At 43.4% G+C, this 24,449-nt stretch overlaps 1 protein-coding gene across 1 annotated transcript; it reads right to left on the bottom strand.

Annotated features, from left to right (window-relative positions):
- Nucleotides 1–566: 566 nt before the first annotated feature.
- Syt11 (synaptotagmin 11) lies at nt 567–24,335 on the bottom strand. Its single transcript, XM_076860949.1, has 4 exons — nt 24,083–24,335; nt 16,476–17,302; nt 6,356–6,479; nt 567–4,233 (listed from the first exon to the last, which is right to left on the bottom strand). Exons 1-4 carry the CDS (start codon nt 24,114–24,116, stop codon nt 3,923–3,925), a joined length of 1,296 nt encoding a protein of 431 aa, XP_076717064.1. The 5' UTR covers nt 24,117–24,335; the 3' UTR covers nt 567–3,922.
- Between the last annotated feature and the right edge of the window lie 114 nt (nt 24,336–24,449).

Genomic DNA, 24,449 nt, shown 5'->3' with positions numbered 1-24,449 from the left:
TATTTATTTAAAAAAAATTTTTTTAGTTATACATGGACACAATATTTTTATTTTGTTTATTTATTTTTATGGGGTGCTGAGGATTGAACCCAGTGCCTCACAGTGCAAAGCAAGTGCTCTATTGCTAAGCCACAACCCTAGCCCCTCTTTTGTTTTTATTTTTTTGAGATAGGGTCTTGCTAAATTGTCCAGACTGACTTCAGACTTTCAATTCTCCTGACTCAACCTCCTGAGTCATTGGAATTACAGCATACACCACCACACCTGGCTCGAATCTGCACTTTTAAACAAATGCCCCAGATGATTCTGAATCAGGTGGTCTTGGGAAAACATGCCCTAGGACATCCTGGGGGGTCTGAGTGTTAACTTCATTTATAATTTATACTTTTTTTTTTTTTTTAGGAGAGAGAGAGAGAGAGAGAGAGAGAGAGAATTTTATTTATTATTTTTTAGTTTTCGACGCACACAACATCTTTGTTTGTATGTGGTGCTGAGGATCGAACCTGGGCCGCACGCATGCCAGGCGAGCGCGCTACCGCTTGAGCCACATCCCCAGCCCCTGTTAACTTCATTTATAGCCAACCAGTTTCCAAGAGAATCATGCTGACATTACTGTGCCTATTTAATGTGAATCAGTCTTTATTTTGCACTGGTGTGGTGCATTAACAAATTCAACATACAAGATAGCATTACATATTGTAGGTTAGTGTTACAGCATTATGCAATTTCACACAATTCATGTTAGCTTTTTCATTTGTTTTTTTGTTTTTTTTTTGTTTTTTTAATTTGACACATTTATTTTATTTTTGTTTCATTTTTACAAGAGAAGACACAAGGTAAAGAAAGACGACCACTTTGGAGAGGGATCATGGTGAGGGCAATGTCACTGTCATGGCCATAGTAAAAGCCTTCCAAAAGGGACTTGCATTTTCCCTCTCCTGAGCAAGCCACCCCTGTCCCACAAACCAGCTCTGTTCTCATACCTAGAGCACGGTCCATCAACATGTACATCTTGGCTGTGCTCCTCTGAGAACTGAAATAAGGAATAACTCATACAGGGACTTCTGTTATTACGAAAAACTCTTGTCTCAAGGGAATCAAGATATACAGACAGAAGGACTGGCTCTTGAAAAATCAGAAGTGACCATTCCCTAACCTATTCCTGACCACGAGTGCTTTGTGCAAAAGGTAGGATGTGACTCTCTTGTCTTTCAACTGACTCCACCCTTCCCAGTTAGCTCTGGAAAGAACAAATTCGAAAACCAAAGTTAGCTAAGAAACTTTGGGACAGCAAAATGCAGGGCACGATGGATCAGGCCTGAGGTAGGAGGGGGGAACCCTGTACTGTCCACCTCTTTGCCTTTTTCTGGCAAAGACACCGAGGCAGCTCCTAGCCTACAGGACCACTGGTTCCTCCCCTGGCACCTCACCATCCACTGCTCTGTAGACCCAAAGAATGAAAGGTATAAAGCTACAAGGAGGTGGGGAGAGAGGAGTGGGGTGAGGTTGTCTTCCCAGACTGACGTCAGGAGGAGCTACAGAGGCACACACAGCAGGGCAAAGACCAGACTACCTCCACCTGTTGCTTTGCATTGTTTCTGGGAAGGAAACAAAAGCGGGTTGCTTAGCGATTTCTGATCTTTAGACATTAAGGCGATGAAGAGGAACCATTTAAAAGTTTTCCTAATGGGGCTTCAGAGTGCTCCTGCCAAATTTACATTAAACTATCTTGAAATGCATTTTTAGAAAACAAAAATTATTTTCTTCTACGTATGATACAGTATTTACACTCTATAGATTAAAGGACAGAGATTAGTGGTGCGTGACCCCAAAAGATGATGAATGAGATAGTGAGTTGGATTATGGGGACCAGAGGGGGAATGTCAGGAATACAAACAAAGAGTGGGCTTTGTGCCTGCACAGAACTGCTCTGCATTGTCAAGGAATATGGGTTCAAAGAAAAACCAAACAAAAGAACTGGAGTGTGTGGGGGGTACAGATGGATTTAAATCCACTAGAGCTAAGGGAACAACAAAGGCAATGTTACCATACCACCCTGTCCACGCAGACTCAACTCTTGTATTCCCTTCTCAGAAGCAAGTTGGAGAGGAAGGGTCTTGTGGATTGAAGTGGACAATCCAATCTCGGTTACTCTTTCAGGCCCTGGATCAAGTTGTTGTTTATTTGATTGCATTCCTCTTCAGACTGAAATAAAAATCTGTACTGCCTTTCCAAGCTCACCTGTGGGTAATGAGGCCTCTGCTATATGAAAAGTCTCAACTGTGGAGACATGGCTGCACTAGGGGTGAGGAGTCCTGAATTCAAATTCCAGCACAACACTGAATCTCTCAACCTGTTCTGCCCAGTGTTTCCCTCATCCCTTTACCATGTCATGAGACTCAGAAGTTCCAAGAATGATGCACTTTGTTTTGAGGGAAAGGAGGTTCTGAAAACATCAGTTCACTTTTCTTTTTATCTTGTGGTCCTAGGAATGGAACCCAGGGACTCTACCACTGAGCTACATCCTACCCCTTTTTATTTTTATTTATTTATGTATATATATATATATTTTTGTGGTGCTGGGGATTGAACGCAGGGCCTTATGCATGTGAGGCAAGCACTCTACCAACTGAGCTATATCCCCAGCCCCTTTATTTTTTATTTTGAGACAAGGTTTTGCTAAGTTGCCCATATTGGTCTCTAACTTGCAATCCTTCTGCCTCTGCCTCCTGAGTTGATGGGCACCACTATGCCCACCCCAAGTTACCATTACTACTCAGCCACACTGTTATTTTTTAAGAGCTATTATTGAAATTTTCAAGGAGAAATAATCATTTCTGAGGGCCTTTCATGAAGCAAAACTACTTCATTGTAACATCTGAGTCACCTGAGAAGATTCTTATTCTTCTCCATGGTCAGCCTTCCTGGAAAAACAAAGGCCAATGTAATCCTTCCAACCTCTGAGGACTTCCAACCCATCAGCTAAGGAATGGCTGTCACTACTGGATATAACTACCAAAGGGGATGGTAGTCCTCTCATTTCTCTCCTCCTTGTCCTCATACCTGCAAATAACATTTGGAATCAGCTGGATGAGTTCACTGGTATTCTCCTAGAGCTGAATTTGAAGCCTCCAAAGCTCCTTTTAAAGAAATTGTCTAGTTTTGTAAATCCAACTTCTTCCTGGTAAGTCTGATGAGTTTTATGTGCTTTGCTGGGGCTATCAGTGAGTCATAGACTACCAACTACCCCTTCAGAGCAGGAAGATTAACAGCAAAAATACTCCCCCCTGCTCAATTACTCCTTCTCTTGCAAACCCTGCCTTTTCATTCAACCTTTGTTTCTTGGCTTACTATAGACCTCTGGACCTTGGTCTTAGCCAAAGAGCAGAGACGTTAGAGGTAACAGGGAGAAAAGATGGAGATAGTGAAAACATGAGGCTTTACAAGAGCAAAAATTTGTTTTCTGCCAAGGTGGGGACAAGGACTAACTCTCCAGAGAAGCCCAGTAAAAAAGAGGCCAATTTCAGGTAATCAGCAAATACGATTCGGCACAAAACACAATTTTCATGGATTAAAATCTGCAACTTGATATTGGCAATTAGGCTAATTTCTTCAGTTTGTATTAGACATGCAAGTATAAGGTTACAGTGTTATATATAGACTTGTAGGGGTCTTTCCCTCTCTTTCCCCGCCCCATTTAAAAAACAAAAGAATTTCTAGTGCCTTGCAAAGGAGAAAAAAAATCGTCTTTGCTAAGAACTGATCTGCGGCTGTGGTGATGTGGGATGTTCCTTGTCGGGTTTGTTTTGTAAGAAATTTTCTTCTACAACTAAAATGAGGTTTTGAGTCCGCTTCTCTGACATCTCTCCCCACCACGTCCCTCCCCAGCCTGGCCCCAGGGTTAGAGGCGAGAAGAACAGGATTAGTACTCGCTCAGACTGTGCCACTTGGCTACAGGCTTGCGGGGACTCTCGCAAACCTCTCTCCAGTGCTCGGCACCACTGCTTGTGACACTGTGTGCCCCCAGGATCAGCCTCCCCACCACCTCGTTCTTGGTGGTGCGATCGAAGTCGATGACGAGGAACTCGATGCTGATGTCAGGCAGGAGGTCGGTTGGGATGTCATAGATGAAAGACTCATTGAAGATGGGGTTCAAAGTGCACTTCTTTACATGGGTTTTCTTCTTGGCAATGCGCTTTCTGCCGTAGTAGACGTTCACCTTGACATAAGGATCTGGGGCCCCCAAGGAGACAAGAAAAAGAGAGACAAGCCTATGACACGGTCCTCTCATATAACGATCATTTCATGTTGGGACTCTGCTACTCAGAGCTTTGGTGACCACCCCAACAAAGTCTCCAGGGACTGCTTCCTAAATGTACACACACTACCTGTGAGTCTGTCCGCTTGACAGAGGGCCAAGAAAACCAACAGGCACAAAACAGATCAACTTCCTTCATCAGGACTGAAGCAAGCATTTTCTTTCTCTTTTTGGTCACACTAGGGATTTTACCCAGGAGTGGTCTTTCACTGAGCTAAGTCCCCGGCCAAACTTTTATTTATTTTTATTTTTGGTACTGGGGATGGAACCCAGGAGCACTTTACCACTGACTACATCTCCAGTCTTTTTATTCTTTATTTTGAGAAGGATCTTCTTTTTTTTTTTTTTTTTAAGAAAGAGTGAGAAAGAGAGGGAGAGAGAGAGAATTTTTTTAACATTTATTTTTTTTAGTACTTGGCGGACACAACATCTTTGTTTGTATGTGGTGCTGAGGATCGAACCCGGGCCGCACGCATGCCAGGCGAGCGCCCTACCACTTGAGCCACATCCCAAGCCCGAGAAGGATCTTCTTAAGTTGCTGAGGGCCTCACCAACTTACAGAGGTTGACCTTAATTTACAATCTTTCTGCCTCATCCCCCATATTTTTATTTATTTATTTATTATTTTGCTAAATTGCAAAGGCTGGCCTTGAACTTACAATTCTCCTGTCTCAGCCTCCATATGCCACCAAGCCCAGTTAACAAAGAAGCAGTTTTTAAAAAATATATTTTTAGTTATAAATGGACACAATACCTTCATTTAATTATTTTTATGTGGCTCACTTGTGCTAGGCAAGTGCTCCAACACTGAGCTACAAACCCAGCCCCTTTTTTTTTCTCCCCGAAGTTAAATATTTTGTTTTTAATTTTATTGCAAACTTGTTGCTTCAGTGTATAAAGATAACACCACATGAAGGCATTTATAAAGTTGTTCTTCTGACACTGTACAATAAACACTTTCCTCCACTCCCAGTTATTACCAATGGAAAAGTCATTAAGTATGTTGACCTAAATCAATGGGTCAGTAGTTGTAAGGAACTTACAATATTATCAGTAGTATATAAGACTTACAACAACAAGTTTATCCTTAAATTACATTTTTTTTGTACCAGGGATTGAACTTAGGGGCACTTAACCACTGAGCCACATCCCCAGCTCTTTTTCTTTCTTTCTTTCTTTCTTTTTTTTTTTTAATGTTTGATGATTGTCCTTTATTTTATTTATTTATTTATTTATATGTGGTGCTGAAACTTGCCTCACGCATGCCAGGCAAGTGCGCTACCGCTGAGCCACAACCCCAGCCCTGTTGTTTTTGCTTTTGAGACAGGATCTCACTAAGTTGCTTAGGGCCTCAATACATTGTTGAGGCTGGCTTTAAACTTGCAATTCTCCTTCCTCAGCCTCCCAAGCCACTAGGATTACAGTTATGCACCACCATACCCAGTGAATTACATGATTTTTTTTTAAAGATTTTTTTTAGTTGTTGACAGACCTTTATTTTTATTTATTTATATGCGGTGCTGAGAATCAAACCCAGTGCTTCACACATGCCAGGCAAGTGCTCTACCACTGAGCCCCAGCCCCAGTCCTTACATGATTTTTATAAGTATAATTTAATGAATTTACCACAGATAATTTAATGAATTCTGAATACCACAGCCTAAAGTCCACTCTAATAATCATAAGGTATTGTAAAAAAGATACAAATTGTGTTTATGCAATCATTGGGAAGTTAAGGGGTATTTTCTTCCTGTATCAGGAAGTTTTTGAGGGCATGGGTACTAACAAATGACTGTAGTCCTTTTGAGAAGTTATAACTTCTGGAGCAATGCTCAGCAACCTGGCGTGCAGACCTTTTAGGATGCCTAGTGAAATGTAAATACCTCCTTTGCTCACCCAAAGCACTTCCCCACCAGGGAAATCTATTGGACATAAAGACAGAGGCAAGGGCTCCTGAAATGTGGGGTATGTCTGGGCCACAGGCAAGGAGTGTGGGGTGGTTCACATGGTCACACGTAGGTTGAAGTAAATAGCTGCTACCTGAGAGACCGGTGATATCCATCTTCGGCAAGTGTCTGGCTTTGAGGACCACCACTGTCATTCTCTGTGCCACAGGCTGATATGACAGAGACACCTGGAGCTCCCCTCTACTAATGCACTTCTGTAAGAGAGAAAGAGCACGTGAGAATCCAGAAGGAGGGAGTAGGGAATGGCACAGAAATTGTGCAGAGGAGTGGAAAGAGAGGCAGGGATGAACAGGAAAGATGTTCATTCTCTGCGAGGAAGTTATGGTCCTATTTAACACAGGGGAAAGGAAGCAGAGTCTCTTCTGAAATTAAGTTCGATCCTTGGCAGGGAAGAACAGCATAGCCTCACAGTTAGGAGCATGGACTCCGAGGCCAGAGTGGCCTGGTTTCAGACTTAGACTGCTCTTTCTTTTTAAATTTTTTTCACATCAGGGAAGTTGAGGCAAGTGCTATTTCATATCAACAACCTTGGATAAGTTACTCAACGTCTCTGTACTTTAGTTTTCTAATAATAATAATACCTACCTCATAGGATTATTAGGATCAAATGGGTTCAAATTTGGAAATTACAACACTGCCCAGCACTTAGTATTCTCTCATTTGATTCTAGGGATAAAATAAAGTTTTGCCAGGTGCAGTGGTGCTGTCACCCCAGCAACCCGGGAGGATGAGGTAGGAGGATTGCAAGTTCAAAGCTAGACTCAGCAACTTAGTGAGACCCTGTCTCAAAATAAAAAACAAAAAAGGCCTCAGTGGTAGAGCATTTGCCTAGCATACACAAGGTCCTGGGTTCAATCCCCACACTGAAAAGGAAAAACAAAACTTTTTTTTAATTGGAGCTGGATGTGTATCTCAGTGGTCGGGTGCAAGCTTAGTGTGCACAAGGCCTGGGTTCAATCCTCAGCATAGAAAGCAAGAGAGGAAGAAAGAAAAAACAAAAAGTTTTGAAGACCTTGGTGAAGAGGTAGAAGATGTGGGTTTGAGTCTTTGCCACTTACCCCGAGGCCATGAGCAAGGCCTTGAACTTTCTGAAGCTTATTCCTCCATTTGGCAAGGTGAATATCCATACCTGTTCTACCTGCCTCAGTGCGTGCACTTCAGTACCTTTTCCAAGATGCCCTTTTATCTGCCTCTTCATCTTTGTTCTTATATCTTTTCATTTATTCTAGGCTGTATTCTGAATTCTGGGGAAAACTCTATGCTTTGAAGAACTTTTTTTAAATTTATTTACCTTTTATTTTTGCAGTACTGGGGGTTGAACCCAGGAGTTCCTGAAGGCTAGGCAAACACTTTCTTACTTATATTCCATCCCAGCCTTCCTTCCTCCGTCTCTATTTATCTATCAATCTATGCTAGGGATTGAACCCAAGGGTGCTTTACAACTGATCTACACCCGCAGTCCTTTTTATTCTTTATTTTGAGACAGGGTCTTGCTAAGTTCCTTAGAGCCTCACTAAATTCCTGAGGCTGGCCTTGAACATGCAATCCTCTTGCATCAGCCTCCAGAGTGACTGGATTAAAGGCATGCACCATCATGTCCAACTGGCCTTTAACATTTGAACCACATTTGGATACTTAGTACATGTTACATACTAGGAATTCAGAGCTGACAGGACTCAGTTCTTGCTCCCCAGGAGTTTAGCATGAAAGACATAGAGATGCAAATATACGTGTACTTGTCAGAATAATAAGAAGTCTGTTCTAAGTGCTCTGGGTACCCAAGAAGAATGAGGCTGACACAGCTTGGAGAAGCAGAGTTGACTTTTCTAGCTGATATCTGGGCTGAGTTGACAGAGGATAAAAAAAATATATATGAGGTAGCTTGGTGCAGTGGCACAAACCTGTGATTCCAGCGACTTAAGAGACTGAGGCTGGAGGATCACAAGTTTGAGGCCAGCCTCAGCAATTTAGAGAGACACCTACTTAAAAATTTTTCCAAAGGGCTGAGGGATATAGTTCATAGCCTGGATTCAACTCCCAGTATTAGGGAAAAAAATAAGTCTGAGGCAATGAACAGAGGAGCAGAAAGATTGTGTACAGCCCAGCAACAGGGACCTAAAAGGGTATGCAGTGTTCAGAGAATGGTGAGAGGTGAGGCTGTGTGAAGTTGGGGAGTTTGTCAGAAACCTGGGAGGGTGAGTGGGCTACGCTAGGGCGATGAACTGTAGGGACAAAATGGCAGTTTGCCACTCACAGGCAAGAGGAGGTCTATAAGAATACAAGTAGCAATGCTGTTATTTTATTAAAATGACCATGACTTTAGAGACAGTTGGAGAATGAAATAAAGTAGGGAAAGGTCAAAGTCAGAGGCACCTGTGATGGACAAGGAAACAGAAATGAGGCTGAGACAAGAAAAAAAGTAAAAAGGAGGAATTTAGGACAGAAGTTAAATGTGGGACAATATTATCTCCCTGTTATCAAACTGCATTCTTTGTATTCTTTCAGACCCCAAAGAACTGTCACCTACTCCAGGATTGCTTTGATTGAGTAAAATAGACTGGCTGCGTTAGCGCCACACACCTATAATCACAGCGACCCTGGAGGCTGAGGCAGGAGGATTGCAAGTTAAAGGCCTGTCTGGGCAAGTTGGCCAAACCCTGCCTCAAAATAAAAAAGACTTGGGATGTAGCTCAGAGGTGGAGTGCTCCTGGGCTCAGTTTCTAGTACCAAAAAAATAAAAAAATAAAAAAAATAAAGAGAGAGAGAGAGAGAGAGAGAGAGGGGGAGAGAGGGAGAGATAGCAACTTCTCAAGGGAGAAGAGCAGATAGATCAAAATCACTTCTAAAATTTCACTTATTTGGGGCTGGGGATGTGGCTCAAGCAGTAGCGCACTCGCCTGGCATGTGTGTGGCCCGGGTTGGATCCTCAGCACCACATACAAACAAAGATGTTGTGTCCGCCAAATACTAAAAAATAAATATTAAAAAAAATAAAAATAAAAATAAATAAAATTTCACTTATTGGTCAGCATCCAGATGCTGTGTCCAGTTTTGCCTCAAACAAGCTGGACCACAGTACTAGACTCTTCATTACATCAGGAACCTGGGGAGTAATTAATTAATTCTCCAAAATGATGTGATCTTCCTCCACTGAACTTATTTCTCACTACTGAGAAACTCAAAAAACTAGTTCCGGTGGATATTGGTTGTGGTTGTGGTTGTGCATACTGCTAATCCCAGTGAGTTGGAAGGATGAGGCAGGAGGAGTGCAAGTTCAAACCCAGCCTCAGCAATTTAGTGAGAACCTGTCTCAAAAGAAAAAATAAAAAGGGTTGGGGATGTAGCTCAATGGCTAAGCACCCCTGGGATCTATCACCAATACCAAAACAAAATAAAATAAAAAACATAGTTTAGTAATTTTCCCTCAGATCCCTTTTCCCACCCCAAATGTAGGGGTATAAAAATAGTCTCATGTACCTGTCTTTTTGTAAGTATTTTATACATCTGATTTAATGAATTACTTCACCCTTTCAGTCCCAACCCTTTGCCATATAGGCCTCTCCCTCTCCCTTCCTCCTTTCCCCGTTTGCAACAGAAGGAGAATGAGAGCATTTTCTCCCTCTCTTCCCAAGGGGCCAACATTGGCTTGGGTTACCTGAGGATTATAGGAAGTGTCTCTATCCCACCCTACTAGCTCATGGGTCCTTTCTTCCATAACTGGGGAAGCAAACTAATGGTGCAGTTATACACTGGGCTTTCTCTAGAATTGGACTGCCTTCACTTTACAGCTTCCTCCTTCCTCCTAGGTGACAATGGGTACATTATTCAACCCCTCTCAGCCTCTATTTTATTGTTATTATTGGTGTGTGTGTGTGTGTGTGTGTGTGTGTGTGTGTGTGGTACTGGATGCTGAACCCAGGGATGCTTTACCACTGAGCTACATCCCCAGTCCTTTTATTTATTTATTTATTTAAACTTTGAGATAGTGTCTCACTAATTTGCTGAGACTGACCTAGAACTTGTGACTCTTCTGCCTCAACCTCCCAAGTTGCTGAAATTATCAGAGTGTGCCATTGTGTCTGGATACATTTTTTTTTTTTTTTGGTCAGGAATTGAACGCAGGGGCACTTAACCACTGAGCCACATTTCCAGCCCTTTTTGATATTTTATTTAGAGATAGGGTCTCACTGAGTTGCTTAAGGCCTTGCTCAATTGCTGAGGCTGGCTTTGGACTCACGATCCTCCTGTCTCAGACTCCTGAGCCACTGGGATGACAGGCATGTGCAATCACACCTGGCTGTCTAGCTGAAATTTTATAGAGAGAGTTTTATTCTTTTTTCAGGGTAAACATAAGTGGCTAATAGTGACAACTTTGAAGTCAGACTGAGTCTAAATCCAAATTCCACCAGCTAAACAATCTTGGGCAAGCAGTTTAATTTTTCCAAGCCTTAGTTTCTTAGAGGAATAAAGTAAAATGGGTGACTTTACATGCTACCTAGCACGTAGTAAGACTTCAGTAAATTGTGACCATTACTATTATATCTATTATTAACCAAGTTTGATACCTGGGAGCTATGTGTGGTTTGTAAATGTTCATATTTTGTTTTGACAAAGCAAAGAAAGATAAGGAAGCCTGAATCAGTGGAGAAGGAGGTTTAGAAAGGCCACTGAAAAACAACTGCACGTCTTCTAGAAACAGCCTTGCCTATAGATGCTGCACGTCTCTCTTGGTGTCTTTTCCACCTGCAAGCCCACTCCAGACTCTGAGGAGAATCAGAGGGCTCGGAAATGAACAGAAGAATCTTCCTAGACCAGCAGGGGTGGGGAGTGCAGTCAGTGTCCAGGAATGCTTGTCCACTGAAGACTCACACTGCACCAGGGCTGTGGGTGGGGGAGCAGGAACGCACCCTCTGGGTGTGTGTTCTTGCCTCTTTGCTGTGTAGTAGGCACCTGTCCCACTGCAGTCAACTGGCCATGCCCAGAGAAACTGCTTCTGCCACCTGGCATACTCAGATCCAATCCCCAGGGGCCAGGGAAGTCCAAGAATTTGGAAGAATGTTGGAGGCATTCCGTCAGAGCATAAAGGGGGTGCTGCTTCAATGCCAGGTTACAATGAGACATCCTAGAGCCAAACCCTGCGGGATCCTTGCATCCTCTGAGGTTGGAGTCAGAAGAATAGAGATGGAGAAAGTGACTTGTTTCATCCCCTTCTCTGCCTTCTCCTGACAACCCATCTCTTTTCCTCGGGCCTCTGTCACCCCTAGTCCCTTTCTGGCACCCCTTTCAGCAGCTCTGCTGCTCCACTCCCTGCTTTCATCTATCTTTCTCTCCTTGTGGGAGGATCCTTTCAACAGTGTAGCCACGAACCTGGGAAAGCCACTGACCAGCCCGACTCCTCCGCACAGCTCATGCACTTGGCAGTCCAAGACTACCAATGGAAGAGGATGGCTTCATGCCAGGCTGCCGCTGGGAAGAGACTGGCAAGGGAAGGGACTGATTTGGGCTGGGAACAAAACAGTCTCAAATCCAGGGCACTGGACAGAGAGGACAGACAATGGCAATTGCTAAACTGCCAGGGGCTCTTGGCAACAGCCAAGTTTGTTTCCACTTTATTAATTCCATTCATGAGGACTAAGCCAGGGCTGGGATCCTGAGCAACATATCTCCTAGGAGAAGCTCCAGACAAGACGTCTGGGCCTGTGCAGCCCCACAGCCGCACTCCCATGTGTCCCTACCAATGCTTATGGACAGGACTATTTCATCTGACCCATGCTGGTATTCCCTGGTCATGAATCCTTGTGATTCCTAGGGGTGCAGTTCCAAATGTCTACCCCAGACCCTTCCGACTGTAGCCAAGAGTGAGTCTGCCTTTTCTGGTGAACATCAGCTAGACCTGCTCTGAACTATACACATGCAGGGAAGTCTTCTCCTGGTCTGTGTAGGGCATCCCCCCACAGCGTGGGACCGAATTCTCTTCCTCCAAAGATACCTGGGTAGAGAATGGTAAGAATAACATTTTTATAGACAACCCCCTACCCCAAGCAAAAAATTAATTTCTTGTCCTCCTCATTATTACAACTTTTTTTTCCCCTGTATTGGAGATTAAACACAGGGACACTCTATCCCCAACTATAACCTTAGATTTATTAATTTATTTAGGTACCAGGGATTGAACTCAGTAGCACTCGACCACTGAGCCGCATCCCAGCCCTGTTTTGTATTTCATTTAGAGACAGGGGCTCACTGAGCTGCTTAGTGCCTTGCAGTTGCCGAGGCTGTCTTTGAGCTTCGACATGCCTCCTGTCTCGGCCTCCAGAGCCGTGGGGATTACAGGTGTGCGCCACCATGCCTGGTCAGTGTGTTCCATTTGAAGAAGCTCAGGACTGGTCATCATTTCTGACTGTCCATTTCACTGCCTGACTCTGAGCAAATAAATATTCTTTCCGGGCCTTAGTCTCCTTCTAGGCTGGATGATCAAAGCCAATGGGATCACTTTAGGAGCACAATTTTCTCTTTCATAATATACAGAAAGATATAAGAAGCTTCAGAAATTAATCGGAACTCAGCCACATGGTGTGTAGTCCCAGCTACTCTGAGATTCTGAGGAGGGAGAATTACTTGAGCAGGAGTTTGAAACTAGCTTGGGCAACATAATGAGACATCTCCCTCTACTTTGCTGTCTAAAAGAGAATTAATTCTTGATGTAGGGAGGTAACAATATTAGCTTTTAATGCCCAATATATTTGAGTTAGCTTTTGGAACTGATTTTTAAAATTTTATTTATTTATTTTTTTCAATACCTGGTATTCCACTTAGAGCCTCATGCATGCTATACAAGCACTCTACCATTGAGCTACATCCATAGCCTGAAACTATTTTTTTTTAAAGTGACAACTTTGTTTTCTTGCATTTTATCCCATAATAAACCCCTCATAAAGAGAAGGGAGGTGGTGCAGGCCAGGGATAAGGAGGGCACAGTGGGAAAGAAATGATTGACAAAGTAGATAATAGAGAGTTGTTAGAGTGCTCTGAATTTCTTCAGGTCATGTTGATGACCTGGGACAATGGTCATGGGAATGAGAGGGCTCTTAAAATCTCAAGATTTACAAAGGACCTTAGAGGCCATCCAGTCTAGCTATTGAGATTGAAAAGAGAGAAAGTAAAAGGAACAGTCAGTTTTCCTGGAACATAAAGAGAGTTGTCACATATGTGTATGAAGGGGAGGGAAAAGGGGATGTGGTGGAATTTTAAGGTTTTGTTTCTTTTGTTTCTTCATGGTTGTGATTTAGGGCGGAGGTGGCTCTCAGGACGTCAGGCCCCAAGAAAGGTTTATTGAGGGTGCATGGGTTTGCTTGGGCAGACTCTGTGGCTAGAATATCACTCTGAAAGAGGCTGCTCTGCTAATTATAGGGAAACAGACTTACCCTCACCTAGTCTTTCTTTCATCTGAATGCATTCCTCCGGTCCCTGCTCCTGGTCCTCTGTCTTACCAATGAGGAAGGAGCCCACCCTCGGAGAGCAGAAACTGTCAGGCCTGGTTACAATCCTTTCTCCCCCTTGTCTTTCTGCTTGCCTGCCCCACCCCCACAAGACCCTCTTTGCCTCACTAGGCCCAGGGGCTGGGAAACAGCGTCTCTCCCAGCCCTCAATGGCTCTTTTCACAGGAAAGAGCCATTGACAGTGCTGCTTGGAATGGGAATTGGGTGGAAAGAGAAAAGGAGGGAGAGAGAACTACATTAAGGTCTGGCCTTCGCTGCAGAATGGAAGGGCATTCAGGTGGTGGCTGCAGACTTGGGCATCACAAAGGGGCAGCTGAGTGGGGATGGGCATTCTGCCAAGTAAAATGGCCCAAAGTGAAGGAGGCAATCAGAAGAAGAAGTTCCTGAGAAGTGATTTTAGGGGAAAAAACAATCAAAAGAATAAATAGAAGTTGTCTACTTTTCCAAAGAACAAGGGAAGGGACAGTCATTTTGATTCCGAAGATTTTGCTACAGGAGATGATTTCGAAAAACAATTTAAACAAATAATCAGGGAACCTAAACTATAATCTTTTTTTTTTTTTTTTTTTTTTGTACCAGGGATATTGAACTCAGGGGCATTCAACCATTAAGCCACATTAATTGTTTTATTTAGAGACAGGGTCTCACTGAGTTGCTTAGCATTGTTTTTTAAACCAACATTCTTTTTCCCCCTAATCTATTCTTTTTCTACATGTAAAGTTAAAATTATATTCAAAGACTTTATATGAAGTATTTAGATACTCAGTATTCAAGCATGGCCCCAGAAATAGACATTAAACCTAGTTAACATTTTATTTTCCATGCAAAGAGAGAGGAGCAGTAGCCAAATTAATCCAAAATTCTTTCCAGAGATGAGCACATGCCTGTAATCCCAGTAACTCAGGAGGCTGAGGCAGGATCATAAGTAAACAACTTAGGGAGACCCTGTCTCCAAAAAAAAAAAAAAAAAAAGGACTGGGGATGTAGCTTCCACAGCAAAACTCCCCTACGTTCAATCCTCAATATCAAAATTCTTTCTAGAGGGCTGGGGATGTGGCTCAAGTGGTAGCGCGCTCGCCTGGTTCAATCCTCAGCACCACATACAAAGATGTTGTGTCCGCCAATAACTAAAAAATAAATATTAAACTTCTCTCTCTCTCCCTCTCTCCCTCTCTCTTTAAAAAAAAAAAAAAATTCTTTCTAGATCAGTGCTGTCCAACGTTCTATATTTGGACTGGCCAATATGGTAGTTACTACACACATGTGCCTATCAAGCAAGTGAAATATGGCAAGTGTGACAGAGAAACTAAATTTTTTTTTGTGTGTGAGTGTTGGGGATCGAACCCAGGGCCTTGCGCTTGCAAGGCAAGCACTCTACCAACCTGAGCTATATCCCCAGCCTGAGAAACTAAAATTTTAATGGAATTTAAGTTAAAACTTAAATAAACATGTAGCTAATGGCTACCATATTGGATGGCTGAGGTTTTCTTTTTCTTCTTTTCTTTCTCTTGTGCTAGGGATTGAACCCAGGGCCTCACCCAGGCTAGGCAAGCACTTTACCAGTAAGCCACACCCCTAGCTCAAAACAGCTTGGTTCTGGATGTTTTAGCAGACATTTCATTTGCTTTTTCACAAGGGATTGCTTTCCATTTGGTTTTGGCCCATAGTGAGTTTATGTTCTCTGATCACATTCTGTCAAGTCGCAAAATGAAACAGCCCAGAAGCATTCTGGTTGGCAAGGGCAACCAGCCTGTGATTTTAAACTAGCCGTGGGGACTTCCCATGGATACAATTAGGAACTGACAATATGTATGTTATGAGTAAGGACAAAATGCAGGGCTTTAATCTAGCAGAGAAAAACCATGAAAATCTTTTTAAAAGTCTACTTCCTCTTGAACTTCAATTTCAAAATCTAAAGGGTGGGACTGCGGGTGTAGCTCAGTGACAGAGTGTTTGCCCAGCATGTTCATGGCCCTGGGTTAGATTCCCAGTACCATAAAAAACAAAATCAAAGTAAAATAATAAAAAGAGAGAGGACAGAGAGACAGAAAAAAACACTGATGGCTAAGTTTACTTAACTCATTCCCTATGAGAGGCATTTCCATACTCTCCTTATATAAAATATTTAAAAAATATTTAAAGAAATATTTTTAAAGTTTTATTTATTTTTTGGTACTAGCAATTGTATCCATGGGTGCTTTACCACTAAGCTATATCCTCAGTCTTGTTTATTTTTTGAGACAGGGTCTTTATAAGTTGCTGAGGGTGGCCTTGAATTTGCACTCCTCCTGCCTCAACCTCCCAATTGCTAAAATTTCAGTCATTTTCCACTGCACCTGACCTCCTTGCTACTTACTAAGCTAGAAAGTAGAGTGCCACTGTACTTTACTATTAAAAGTTGCTTCTTGGAGGAATTAAATCTTTTTTTTTTCCTCTTCACTTTTGAGTATCAGGAATTGAACCCAGGGCTTCATGCTAGGCAAATGCTTTACCACTGAACTACATCCCCAGCCCTTGGAGGAAGCAATCCGCCACAACCTCTGTTTTATTTTGACCACTGCTTATCCTTGATAACCAAGATCTTGCGTTAACCTCTCTATAGCCCGTTTTGCTATCCTTCCCAATCCCCCTTCCCTATCCCCTTGTTTCCCCCAACCCACCTTCCCTCCCCAACATGCTCTTCCTCCTCACCTGGATGTTCCTCTTGATGATGTCCCTGGTCAGTTGTACCTTGCCTGTGCTGGGATCCACCCCAGCCAATGGCACCATCACCTCCCCAATGACATCATCCCGAGAGAAGCGATCAAAGCTGAGGACGAGGAAATGTAGCACCAGGTCCTGCAACTGGCTGTAAGGAATTCCGTAGAAGGTGAAGGTCTCATCAAACACGGGGTCCAGGGTCTTCCGCAGCACTCTGGTCTTCACCCGATGCCGCTTGTCAGGAAGGATGGTCATTTTGATGTAGGGGTCAGAGCCCTGGGTCTGGTCATCCATCACTGGCAGCCCATGGGCCTCCTGGATTGTCACCACCAGGGCTTTTTTCGGGAAGTTATAGTCCACTGAGAAGGTGAGGGATCCTAGCATGACATCCTCCTCTGGAGACGATGGAGAGGTGGTTTTGCTCTCCCCAGGGGTCAGGCTTGTAATGGGGCTCCTCAGTTCTTCCCCATAGTCCATTTTGATGGGCAATTGGTCTATACAAGATCCAGAGGTGGGCCCCCTGGGATCCTTGTCTCGGCTCAGCAGGCCAGCCTCTGCTGCATCCACCAACAGGTTCCCGCGTCCACCTTCCCTCCCAGGGCCATCTTTGTCTCTCCGCACTTTGATGATTTTCTTCTTGTTGCTGAGGGTCTCTGGGTATATGCTGATGCCTTTGAGCATGTGAATAAACTTGTACGGTGGAGTCTTGTGCTTCTTCTCTGCCTGCTGATGGCAGCATGTCCAGACAAAGACAGTCACTGAAACACACACCACCAGTACCGAGGCCCCGATGAGGCCAGCCACCACTGGTGACACATCTGAAGGCAGAGACCAGAGATGCGTCAAGGCAGGTGGATTTCAACCCCTGTCCAGAGCCTCCCGCTCAGTGCCTCTGCTGGAGCCAAGCTAACCTGCTACCTATCCTTTGAAGGAGAATGTACTCATTTGGTCTTTGGAGCTTTTCCCTTCTCTTAGAGATGCCTTCACCCACCCTCTCCATCCAATTCCTGCCTTTTCCTTTCTGCCAAACCTGGATGAGATGTTTAGCTTTCTTTGAAGTGCCCCACCTGTCTCTCTGTTCTTTTCTAGATCTTCTCTCAGTAGTTACAGACTTGGTTTGATCATATTGATTTGTGCTTCCCATAAAGCTGCTCTGTCTATATTCTAAGGTCACCTTTCTCCCTGGGGACCTGTTCACCTCAACTCTTTTTTTTTTTTAAGTATTTATTTTTCAGTTTTCGGTGGACACAACATATTTATTTTATTTTTATGTGGTGCTGAGGATTGAACCCGGTGCCCCGAGCATGCCAGGCAAGTGTGTTACTGCTTGAGCCATATCCCCAGCCCCACCTCAACTCTTATACAAGGGCATAAGCTGCAACTTTGGTTTTAGGAGAACATTCCATAGCACCCAGTACAGGGTTTGCAAACAGTGATCCAGTGTAGACTGCCAGATTGTGGGGGAAGTTATAGAGTTAAATTTAGATGGTCTTGGTGGGATGACCAAGGGCAATATAAGACTATGGGTAGTTAAAACAACTCTGGATCTGCATACTTTCAAAATATATTTCAAAATTTCAGCTCCAAGATATTTAAAGTATTTAAAATATAAAGAAATAGGGACTGGGGAAAACGTCACATCGTAATGACCCTTCTTAGCAAGATCTTTCCTGACTACCCTACTGATTTATTTATCATGGTGCTAGTGATGTATCCCAGGGCCTCTTGCACGCTGGGCAAGCACTCTACCACTGAGAGGCACCCCCAGTGTTGATTACTCTATTTAAAAAGTACAACCTTCACCTTCAACACCCACACTTCCTCGTCCTGTTTAATGTTTTCATATGCCTCATCATTATCTCTCACATATTTGTACATGCATGCAAGAAGAATACACACATCTGTAAGAAAAATAAATATATACACCACCCATAATTTTACTATTTATTGTTTTATCTTCTCTAGTATGTGAGCCTCAAGAGGGTAGGACTTTCTGTCAGCTCTGTTCATTGCTATATCCCCAGCTTTTAAAATACAGTGGGTATATATGTATTTGATGAACGAATAACTAATGAGAAACAGATCTTTTTAATCTTCATTTTTCCTCATTTTGTCTCTTTCCACAACTACTGGACCCTGCTTTAGATAATCAGGTTTGGGCTCCTCCCTTTTTTTTTTTTAAACCTTTTTAAAAATATTTTATTTTATTTTATTTTTACGCGCACACAACACCTTTGTTTGTATGTGGTGCTGAGGATCGAACCCGGGCTGCACGCATGCCAGGCGAGCGCGCTACCGCTTGAGCCACATCCCCAGCCCTGGGCTCCTCCCTTTATCTCAAGTTCATTGAAGGGAAATTGGGTTTTGGCTTTTATAGATCTAGAAAGGGCTAGTAGCTTTCACCTTACTTTTTTTTTTTTTTTTTAAGATTTTTAGTTGCAAACGGACATAGTACCTTTATTTTGTTTGTTTGTTTATCTATTTATTTATTTTACATGGTGCTGAGGATTGAACTCAGGGCCTCACACATGCCAGGCTCTACTACTGAGCTACAGCCCTAGCCCTCACTTTACTTTTTAAGGAAAAACTCAGGAGACAGGGAGAGCTAAGGAAATAAATGTGATTTCAGCATATTCCATATTTTTCCTGGAACATCCTTCTCCCAGGTGTCTACATGGCTTATTGCTTCACTTACTACAGGGCTCTGCTCAAACCCTACCTTATCAGAGAAGCATTTCCTGTCTGCCTCAAGTGAGAAAATATCCCTATTACCCTCCTTAATTTTTGTCATAGTGTTTATTACCCTGACTTATGTTTGCCTGGCTTCCCTCACTAGATAAGTCTAATGACAGTGACATTGCCTGTTTTGTTCAGTGCTCGGGTTCTAGAACCATGTGGTATATACTAATTGCTCAATGAACAACTGAGTTAGTTAATTCAAACTGACCTCCAGAGATCAGAAAACGAGGATGAGGTCAGTATGATTATATATCAGAGATAAATATAAATTTCTACTTGGACTTAAAAACCTACCTATTGGCAATAACCTCACTTGATAAAGTTGGACGAAAATGACTTAGTAGTTTTGGTGAGCAGAGGATTGGATTAAATTTAGGTTAAATCAACTTGTACCATAAGCATGAAATCCAGATCTCACAAGGGGTAGATATAATCTCATCTGCACTGGTCACAGCACATATAGAACATTCTGTATAGCAATGATAATAATAAAACTGCTGTTTTTTTTTTTTTTTTTTGGTGTGTGTGTGTGTGTGTGTGTGTGTGTGTGTGCATGTGCATTTATCATGTCCCTGCCAGGGATATGTCTGAATCAAAGAACTCATTGAATAGGATCATTAATATCTCTCCTTTTTAATTAAGAAATTAAATTAATTTCTGGGAATTCAGAAATCTGTCTAAGGCTACATACTAAAAAATGGTACTAGATTTAAATTCTAGTCTGCCTGATACCATAGTCCATTCTCCACATCATGAATAATCACTATAGTAAAAAATTAGAAACTATATCAAATGAAAAATTGAAGCAACTGGAGCTGGGGTATCTAAGAACAATAATCATCTTTAATTAAAATTACGTTATATATTTTGATGGAAGGGTGCTGGATTTGATCCATTCAAGTACAGGGCCAGTACCAATGTGCACAGGTTATAGGAAGACACATTTAAAAAAAAAATTTTTTTTTTGTAGTACTAGATGGACAGCATGCCTTTATTTTGTTTCATTTTTATGTGGTGCTAAGGATCAAACCCAGTGCCTCACACATGCTAGGCAAGCACTCTGCCTCTGAGCTACAGCCCCAGCCCCAAAGACAGATTTTTGACTCAATGAAAAGAATCAAATTATTATTAGAAGTGCCTCACAACCAGGTGTGGTGACGCATGTCTGTAATCTCAGTGACTTGGGAGCCGGAGGCAGGAGGATAACAAGCTCAAGGCTAGCCTCAGCAACTTAGGGAGACCCTGTCTCAAAATAAAAAAAGGGATGGAGATGTAACTTGGTGGTAAAGTATCCCTGTGCCCAATCCCAAGTACTGAAAACCAAATCAAGACAAAAACAAAGAACTGCCTCACAGTAACCTGGATGGCTTGATGAGAACTATTCTCCAATAGAAAAATTTCGAACAAAGAAGTTGGATCATGATAATTCGGGCATGTTTGAAAAGGAATTTCTTCAACAGGAATTGGAATAGATGGCTCAGAAATTCTACCTCAACATTCCATGGCTCTACAAAAGTTGGGAACCAATAAGAAAAGAAGGGGTTACATTTTAAAATAATATATCTGAGGAGTAAAACAATTATTATTTTTCTTTGAGGGCAAATGCTAAGCAAATGCTCTACCAATGAGCTACACTCCCAATCCTTAAAACCATCATTACCAAAATAAATTAATGTAACTATGTCTATGTCCATGGACACAGTTCTGTCTCAAATATGAAGTGAAATATGCGATTTTTAGGGGGTTTTCAAAAACTGGAGCATCCTTGCTGGTAAGCTCCTTGAGGGCAAGCAGGAATAACACTTTGTTTGTCTCTGAATCCCTTAGAGTGTCTTATACATCTAATGGGAGATCAGTAAATATTTGAACAACTGATTAGATTCTCATTGTCAATCAGATCTCGATCTGGAGTGGCTTTTCATTCCTCAATCAGGGGCTTTCCTACAAATTGCTTTCTACTGCTTAGTGAAACTCAACACTGATTGCCTGTAAAAAGAGAAAAGCTGACAACTACAAAGAAAGGTATATTTTTGAGAATGATTTGAAAGGGAAGACTAAAGGCCCAGATTGGAAAACATCTGTGCAATTCTTCTGGCACTAGCATAGATTTACTCTGGGATTGTGAAGGAACTAACTGCTGCTTAAAAACATCCACTTTTTCAAGAAAATGGAGACAAGGTGGCAAAGAGAGATGAAAGAGTCTCATAATTTAGGACAGAGAAGGAAAGAAGAGAAACAGATGAACCCATCTATAGATTACCCAGGTGCTCTCCCTCATCCTGTTTCCCACCTTTGCCCTACTTTCTTTATTTCAGAATTTGTTAACTCCTGCCTCTGTCCTCAACACCCAAGGCAGTGAACGAGAAAAATCTGATATGTTGAAACTCAAAGCCTTCTGTCTTGCTTTACTCAAAAGCTTGGTGGGAAAGGAAGTTGGAATTAATGACTGAAGTGAGTGATTTAAAGTGGCTGTACATTGCAGTGACCTGTGTTGCTTGCTCCTTTTGTCCTTCAAGGTCATGGATAATTTACTGTTGGCTTGGTGTGTTCACCTAATGCTCTGAGTGTTTTAAATGAAGTACTCAATGAGCTGTGAAGAAGCCAGAAGCCAGAAGCCAGAAGCCAGAAGCAGCAGTTCTCTATGGAGGAGACCCTCTGTAAGTGTCTAGAGAATTGCAAGACACATCTGGGCCAAATCCAACTACTCTAGCTACTTCGTCTTTGAGAAGGCCTGATTTTTTTTTGCAGTGGGGGGTGGTTTACTGGGGATTCAAATCAAAGCTGCTTTGTCACTAAAATACATTCTCAGCTCTTTTTATTTATTTTTTAAATTTTAGGACAGAGTTCTGCTAAGTTGCTTAGGACCCCACTAAATTGGTGAGACTATCCTCAAATTTGGATCTGCTTGCTTCAGCTTCCTAGGTTGCTGGGATTACAGGCTTATGCCACACAACCAGCTCACACCAGCTTATTTACACTTCTTTTCCTAAACATAGCCCTTCACTGTCTAGTTGGCCATAATATAGTAAAATGAGAATGAATTTGGGCATCAGACATTGATTCAATTCTAGCACTACCCTCACTAGTCCCTTTGACTTTAGCCAAGTTCCTTGAGCTTGTATGCTCATCAGTTATGTAATTATACCTACAACAGAAGGTACTTTTTAGGACGAAATAGAATGTTGTATGCAAATGGCTGACATGTATTTTCCCCTTTTCTACTATTATTCCCTATAAAGGAAATAACTGTATTGTATTCTACATCACATACTTTTCAAGGACTCTGGAACTGCACTTAGAGAAAGGTATCTTTTGGAAAGAGGACATAAGGAGAAAAAGAGCAGGAAGAAATCATGGGTTGCTCATGTGATCACAAAAAGGGACTTCAGTTTTAGAAACTTAGGACTCAGGATAGAGATGCAGAAGGTGAAGGGGAAGAAAGAAATACCATCAAGATTCAGCCATGTGGAATAGCTGGGAACAAGCAGTTAATGGGTGTGAAGATCTGTTATTTGGCTATTTCCCCTAGTCTGATTGTTCTTCCTTATTTCCAGGGGCTGGAGCACATTAAGAGTCTGCTCATTTCCATATAGTTCTTACTGGGGAGTGAGAAAAACCATTTTCTATCTGGCTCACGTGCCTACCCTAAATACTGAAATCTGATGCCTCAAACCTTCTGTCTGAGGGATAGAAACCCTAAGGGACAGGAAGGTTCTTAGTCTGGCAGCAACTCTAATTCGCTTCCCCCAATCTAAACTGTAGCAGAAGAGAGGAAGGAGCAGGGCAATTTATTTATTTGACCAGGAAGCACAGCATAAGAAGTTTGCTCTCCTAGTACGTTTTGGAGGAATTCCCAAAGAGGAAAAAACTTGCTTCTTAACCTTGTCTTTCTCTCACATTTTCTCTATTTTCCACTCACTTTTTTGCACCAGGAGTGTAAAACTGATCTTGAAGCTCACAGGGCTGGGTCCGGGACCAGCCGCTCCGAGATGACGTAATGCTTTCTCTGGTACACAAAGCGGCCTCCCCAGGGCTGGGCCTCTCTCGCCCCTCCCCCTCCGGCCTGGAACGCACCCCCGCCAGCACCAGCGCGGGTGAGTCCCCTTTTTGAAAAGCTAGCCCGGGGAAACAGGGAACAAAGGCCCCGGAAGGAGAGCCTAGGCGCTGCCAGGAGGCCCAGAAATAGACATCACGTCATCCCCCAGCCCAGCAGCGCCTAGCGCCATTTGGTAGCATCAGTCGGACCCCACCATTACGATGCAGAATGGAGCTTGCAGGGTTCACGTTTCCTCCCAGAACCAGCATCCAGCTGACCGGTTTAAGGAGTGGCTTCCTTTTTGCTCCCACCCCCGCACCCCTCTTCCCCAGAGGCCGCCGCCTCCCCTGGCTGCCAGCCATACAGCCCACAGTCTCCAAGCTGCCATCTTGATGCCCCATCCCCCTTGCCACTTCCCTCCCCCGCAGTCCTTAGAAGTGGGAGGGGGAGGTAGGGGCACCGCCCTGCGTGCCCCAAGGGGGAGGGCTCGGCCTACCCCACCTCTCCTCCCCCAGAAGGAGGGTTCACGTCCTCCGCACCGTCGCCGTTTCTCACCTCCAGCAGTGCGGACAGTGCACCACACAAGGTTTTAGCACCCTGGACTTCCCCGCCCTCGGTGTCGCTCTGGCCTTGCCAGCCCCTGCAGCCCACAGCTCAAGTTCAGGCGCCGTCCACTCCCCGCTACCCGCCACCAGAGGCCCGATCCTAGCAGGGTTGGCACTTTGAAAGCTCTGTCTGGGCTTCACTCCCAGCCCATTGCCGGGCCCAGTGGCTTTGCCACGGTTCTGACCACCTCAAGCTTAGTTTTCCCGACTCTACTTACCAAAGCTAGGTCGGATATTGGTGATCTCAGCCATGTCGTAATCAGAGGCTGTTGCTGTAAATGCTCTCGTAATGGTCAGACAGCTCTGGGAACCCTGGTCAGTACCGAGGTCGCCGCTGTGGAGCTGTAGGCCAGGGGAGGGGGAAGGTATCTGGCGGACGTCCCCTGCGACGGTCCGATCCCTGGTTGCCAGCTGCGCCCTCCTCTTAAGATGCTCCAGGGATGCTCTGAGCTAAGGATGCAGGTGCAGTCAGACTGGTCCTGATGAGAGATAGGCTCCGCCTTTTTCCGAAAGGCCCTCGGTAGGAGACTCCGCCTCTGTCCGAAAGGTTCCGGAATGCAGGTCCCTCCCCTTTCCGGAAGACCT

This window comes from Callospermophilus lateralis, chromosome 7 (genome assembly GCF_048772815.1).
Source record: "Callospermophilus lateralis isolate mCalLat2 chromosome 7, mCalLat2.hap1, whole genome shotgun sequence".
NCBI lineage: Eukaryota > Metazoa > Chordata > Mammalia > Rodentia > Sciuridae > Callospermophilus > Callospermophilus lateralis.
Note: the sequence above shows the minus strand (reverse complement) of the source record. Positions and strands in the feature narration are given on the sequence as shown.

Coding starts and splice junctions, on each gene's coding strand:
- Syt11 (XM_076860949.1), bottom strand. CDS start 24,116: ATGGCTGAGATCACCAATATCCGACCTAGCTTTG. Junction 17,303..24,082: donor CAATATCCGACCTAGCTTTG/GTAAGTAGAGTC, acceptor CTCTGCCTTCAG/ATGTGTCACCAGTGGTGGCT. Junction 4,234..6,355: donor TATCACCGGTCTCTCAGGTA/GCAGCTATTTAC, acceptor TGGGGGCCCCAG/ATCCTTATGTCAAGGTGAAC.